General features: G+C 39.9%; 1 protein-coding gene across 1 annotated transcript in view; it reads left to right on the top strand.

Annotated features, from left to right (window-relative positions):
• The window catches only part of LOC109304406 (armadillo repeat-containing protein 1-like), an 11804-nt gene that overhangs the window by 1145 nt on the left and 4766 nt on the right, over nt 1-5893 (top strand). Inside the window, exons 2-5 of the mRNA XM_019526939.1 lie at nt 664-824; nt 2905-2996; nt 4571-4763; nt 5441-5557. Of these exons, the coding sequence (XP_019382484.1) occupies nt 675-824; nt 2905-2996; nt 4571-4763; nt 5441-5557 (552 nt within the window). The 5' untranslated portion in view covers nt 664-674. The remainder of the gene's footprint in view (nt 1-663; nt 825-2904; nt 2997-4570; nt 4764-5440; nt 5558-5893) is intronic.

The following is a 5893-nucleotide window of genomic DNA, read 5'->3' as shown; positions in this document are numbered from 1 at the left end:
TTGAATGTATAGCAGAATCCTTAGTTCTTTTACAGGGGCCAGGAATTATTTGAGCCCACTAGCCAGTTTCTGGGAGCTGCTGCAGGCTGGTCCACACATCCCCTCCACCCTCCCCAACAACATCCCAGAGCCCACATGCCCTGCAGCTCCCTCCCACCACTAGTGCCCAGCAGCAACTGGCTCTGGACTCACCCCACTCAGGGCGGGGATCAGGGATGTGCACACAGGTCTCGGCTGGCCCAGAGCTGATCTGCTGTAGCCAGGGTGAGTCCAGAGTAGGCCGAGGACAGTGCCAGGGTTGCACGCATGTGTCCCTGCTAGTCGTCTTAGGGCTGGAGCTGGGGCCAGCAGGAGCCAGAAGAAGCTGCTGCATAGAACTGGAGTTGAGCTGCGGAGCTGTGCCAGCCTCACTGCACCCCAGGGACAGTGGGATATGCTATGGGCCAGACAGCACCTGGGCACCAGTGATGGCTGCAGTCCCTCTGCAGGCCAGAGCCAGAGCCAGCCTACAGGCCATGTTTTACCCACCCCTATTCTATTATGTACTTAAGACAAAAGAAGCAATAGCTTTGTTTGAGGATGCTTTCATATTCTGTGCACTCACAAAAAGCATTAAAAATTGGTTCCTGTTAACTGTAGTAGGAAATATTGTCCATCTTACAGCTACCACAAGAATGGATGCTCTGTCTGTAGCAAACCAATTGAGGAATCTGTCTTCAGACCCACGGAATAGAGAAACAATTGTGAAAGACAAAGGATGTCTTTCTGGCCTCATCCTGTTTCTGGACCATCCTAACACAGTAGTTGTATATTTAGCTCTTCAGGTAATTCTTGCTTTTGTTAAAACTCTTGGTTTCTCTAATTCAAATCAATCCCAATATTTAGTAAACTGTTAATCCTGTAATCAAATGTAAATCCTGCCTAACCAAAGGAGTAAAAAATGTAAGACGCTTAGAGCCTCTCTTAGGTAGAGGAGTGCTCCTTTCTTGTTTTCATAGAGTTTGAATCCTGCTCTAAGAAAAAACAAAACAAAAAACTGCACACACTTTTGGTAATGGAGCTGATCTAGTAAACGTCAGCTAAAAATAGCACAGTGCAGTGCTGCAAGAGAACACTAGGCTTCACTACAACCTTATAGTTTTATTCATAAGAGCAGCAGATTTAAAACTTCCTGGGAAAATGCAGTGTCTTCTGATTCTAAGAGCGTATCACCTCATCAAGTCACACAAGGTGTGTATTAACTATGATGTCTTTTAACAAGAGGTTAGATCCCTCTATTCAAACTACTGAAAACTTCAAGGTGAAGGTTGTAAGAAGGCTGGTTTGAGCTGCCAGGGTCTCTTTAAGACATCCTATTTAGTAGTTTCTTAAACGGACTTTCAAAAGACCAATCTAGTTAGAGATCATACTACTTCAATCAGGTTCAGATTCCATCGTAGTTACTGGTGTACACTTGTAATTTCCCCCTCCAGTTTCTTGTATTTCAAGTGCTTGTGCTGCTTTTCCTGATGATCTCCTCTGGAAAATGGAAGCAAACTGAAGAGGCCTTTTTAGCAATGTTAAAATGTTACCTGTACTAAGTAAACATTTTTTAAACAGTTGCAATTTGACTGGCCCTATTAAAAGCACTGCTAGCTAGTCACCAAAACAATCCACAAATAGTAAAAAAAAAAGTCTACATGGTTAATAGATGCAATTGTAGTGGGATAAAAATATAAGGATCTATATCAGTGGTGGTACCTGTAACTTGCAGCTCGTTTTGTAAAAGTGTTGTCTTGTTTCAGGGGTGTACTTGGTAGCCGTGTTGGTCTGAGACAAAAAGACATACAAAAAACTAAAACTCTTGGTTCCAAAATGATACCTTTTATTAGACCAACTGGAAAATGGCAAGAAAATGGTTCTTTTCTGCAAGCTTTTGGGATCGAAGTCCCTTCATCAGGCTCTGGGGAAAGCATAGATGGTACAAGATGATTATTTCAGCCAATTTTGGATTTTAAACTTCATTGCAGAAAAACAAGGAAGTATTTTTGCCTCCCTGCCTGCCATCTGACACCTCCAGGGAAGGAATTCTACCTGATCAACACATCAAAGAACTACTCAACACAGCTCACAAAGACACTCATGGACCCAGAGGGACAGACTTCCATCTTCAGCCCCCTCTGTGCAAAAATGAAGTTTATTTCCTACCTATGGGGACTTTTTACCATCTTGTACCATCTACACTTTTCCCAGAGCCTGACGAAGGGACTTTGATCCCGAAAGCTTGCAGAAAAGGACAGTTTTCTTGCTATTTTCCAGTTGGTCTAATAAAAGGTATCACTTTGGAACCAAGAGTTCTAGTCTTTTGTATGTCTTTTTGTCTCGTTTCAGATTTTTTCCATGCTCACTGAGCCAATATATTGTCTCCAATTCCACACACAACTTTTTCCTGCGTTTTGCTTAAAGGGGACCAACAGTGATATTTCCACCATTGTTATGCTAAGAATCACTTGTTTAACCTGAAGTAACTTGTGTCCATTAGTCACTAAGACATTTGTCATATTGAATATCCTCTATTTTGATTCTTACCTATTAAGATCTTGGATGAGAAACGAATTGCTGGGAAACAGGTCAGGTTCTTAATTTTACAGGTACACATTGAAGAGATTCAGTAGAGCCCTCGAGCTTTGTGAAGCTTATTTGATCTAACGTTTGAACAAGAACACTGTAAAAGACTTGACCTCCTGCAAAAGCATGTTCCTAGTTGGTTAGTGGAACTTAATTTCCAAGGTGGCAGAGCTACAGGCTGACTGGATCTTCCAATTTCATGTTATAAAGAAACTTAGCACAGTTCATGTTGCCACTGTTACGTATCAGATCTTGACTGAAAGCCATCTATTTTTAAATGATTTCCCCCTTTTGCAGGCACTTCAGTATCTTTCAGAATGTCCTTCCAACTGTGAAATTGTGACAAAAGAACCAGATATAATGTGGAGGCTAGAGAAACTGCAGAAAAGGTAAATTTTAATTGGTGTCAGTTTGTCAACTGTTTAAGTGGGTTGAGTTGCAAAGATTTCAAAGAGACCACTGGCTTTATGTTTAATAGTTTCTCATCAATTTAAAGTGTTGTTGCTAACATGCAGTAGGCTTGCATCAGTCTGTAAATAACACTGGTTTGAAAAACTTAAAGGAAAATGTCTGTTAAGAAGTAACTTGTAGAACTGACACAGGGAAAGGAAGGACTCCTTAAATGAGGGTGTTGGTAGTAAAATAGGATTTCAAATGCAGTTAGTTATGAACTGTTAGGAGATGGGTTAGTAGGCCCTGGTCCCTTTCCAGGAAATCTGTTCAGGTGCATTTAAGAACTAGCTAGTTCATGCTGCTTTTAGTCTTTGAATTTGTGAGGCACATTTTTTTTTTTTACTATCCATTGGAAATGTAGAAAGTGCTGGAAACCATAGGACATTAGTTTGCAATATCACTTAGCCTCAGCGTTTGAAAAATTGAAGGAAATACATCAGTCTTTTTCCTGGCCCTTTTTCTCAAGGAAGATTGGATGAGGAAGCAAGAAAAGGAATAGTAGACCAGCTTTAGAAGAAAGAGGGGAGGCACTCAAGGTGAGGTGTATATAGCAGTATTACAGCCGACTTCATATACCGAAGCAAGTGGCAAAAGGCATTGGGAGTAGCCAGTGTACTGCCTCCTGTTTCTGTGAATACGCTGTTGGTCCTAGAAAACAAAACAGACCAAAATGTAGAATTATAATAAAAACTATACTCAAGAAGCTGTGGGTACCAGTTAAAGTGAAAGACAGCCTTCAAGAACTGGCAGTTACCAAGGCTGTTATCAACTCCAGTACATTATATGAAAGGCTACTTCTGGGAATGACAAAAACCAAACAGAAAAAGCATGAACATTCCTCCTGGCTAGGGGGAAGAGTACCAGCAGAACAATTTATGGTTTCCTGGTTTGGGGAACATGCAATTCTCAAAGTGGCTGCATTTCATGAAGTAGAGCTTGAGATGTAAAGCACTGACAGAAAAGCCCCCTATAAGCAAGAGAATTGCATAAAGCCACCCAGCTTGCTTTTGGGAGTCAGGAAGACCAGAAATTTGAAGATCAAACAAGTGCTAAAAGGGACACCTTGAGAAGTCTCAGTAATCCAACTTGTTTCTGTAGTGAATAAAACTTCAATGGTTATTTCTAAATTATACAGCTAGAAAAGTGAGTTTAGCTCATGAGCCACTAGTAATTCCATCTACATACTCTCTACCATTGTAGCAGTTTTAAAAGGTGTGGTAGAACTGCTGCTCCAGAGTGTGCAGGTGTATCTAGAAAAATAAAATCACTCCAACTTTAACCCAGCTGCATCCAAGATCAAAGCTAGAGTGATTTAGCTCACTTGCTTCGCAACAGGGTCATGTACATCTAACAATTATAGTACCCGCTGGAGCAGCATCAGCTCCTCTTTTTTTGAAGCTATTATAAATGTATATTTGTCCATAGAATAAGTATAGTTACAAATAGGCTATAGGAAGAAAGAAACCAAATACATTTTTTTTCCTCCCAATTGTTTTGTTTTTCCCTGTAGACATGACATCAATGGCAGTCTTCAGCTTCTAGCAAGAGAAGTACAGAATGCACTGAATACATGTTTTTATATCAGCAATACACGATGTACTCCACAAGTATTTGATAACAAGTTCAAAGCACAGTTTTTTCTTAACAGCTCCAACAAGACAGCAAAGACCATTACTCTTCACATTGAAGGACTAGATAATGTGGTAGGATCCTATATGTTATTCAGCATCTTCTGATCCAAGCTGTAAATACTTAAGGTTATCATATCACTACTTTTGTTTAGTTGAATTGTTCCTCATGTGGCTTCTCCTAAACCATGTGAACTTCAGTCTCTATCATAATGTCAGCACAAAGTCATGGCAATGACCTTCCTGTTGCTATGTTATCTAGGATTACTTCCTTCATGCTGATTTTGGGCAACTGCACTGACACTCCTCAAAAGGATAAAGGGGAAAGTCTGTTACCTAATCCTTAGAGGAAGGATATTATGGCAGTGGGTTGGAATTCAGGAGACTGGGTTTCATTTCCATTTTTATCAGATTGTCTTTACAACTTTAGGCAAACTATTTTGTGCCTCCATTTCATTAGAACTAGATTAATACTTCCTTTTTCCAATCCAGGTTTCAGAAACCCCACATAATCCAGTTTAAATTAGGTCCTGTAGTCACTACTATAGTACAATAAATGATACCAAATACCTAAGCAGCCCACTGGGCTAGTATTACTAACCTATTTTAGGATTGGTGTACCCAATCACAACTGAAAGCACGTAAACTAAATAGGCTTGGTCCTACTGCTTTCAATGTTGGTTTGACATTGAGTTAATAGTTAAATTCTAACTGGTGTGTTTTCACTCATCCTTTGACTCTTTTTAATCTAGCATACCAAAAATCTGTGTGAGGAAGCACTGCTAAAAGTCAAAGGAGTAATCAGCTTTACATTTCAATCAGCTCTCAGAAGATGCACTGTACGTGTAAAATCAGATCTTGAAACAGAGGTAAGGTCAAATTAATTTCTGAAAAAATACTGTAGCACTAACACACTAGAAGCTTAATTTGCACTTGAACAACACTAGTTCCAGTACTCCTGTACTGCTTCTAAAGCTCTGAACCAACAATTCTTAATTGTGAGATTTCAGACACTGCTGCCAAGAGCTATGAGAAGTGGAATCACCTTGTTTTTTCCCTTTTTTTGCATTATCAAAGTTAGATACCATTTAACTGTAGTTGCTACCATTGCAGCCAGTAAGGTGACTGATGCTACAGAGGTCAACTGGATGCATTGTAAGAATGTGTAATAAGCAGTTGGCACACTTTTTTTTTTTTTTTTTTTT

The sequence above is a fragment of the Gavialis gangeticus genome, unplaced genomic scaffold, assembly GCF_001723915.1.
Source record: "Gavialis gangeticus isolate Ggan-Ray unplaced genomic scaffold, GavGan_comp1, whole genome shotgun sequence".
NCBI classification, from domain to species: domain Eukaryota; kingdom Metazoa; phylum Chordata; order Crocodylia; family Gavialidae; genus Gavialis; species Gavialis gangeticus.
The sequence above is the reverse complement of the archived record's forward strand: the minus strand, read 5'-3'. Positions and strand labels throughout refer to the sequence as shown.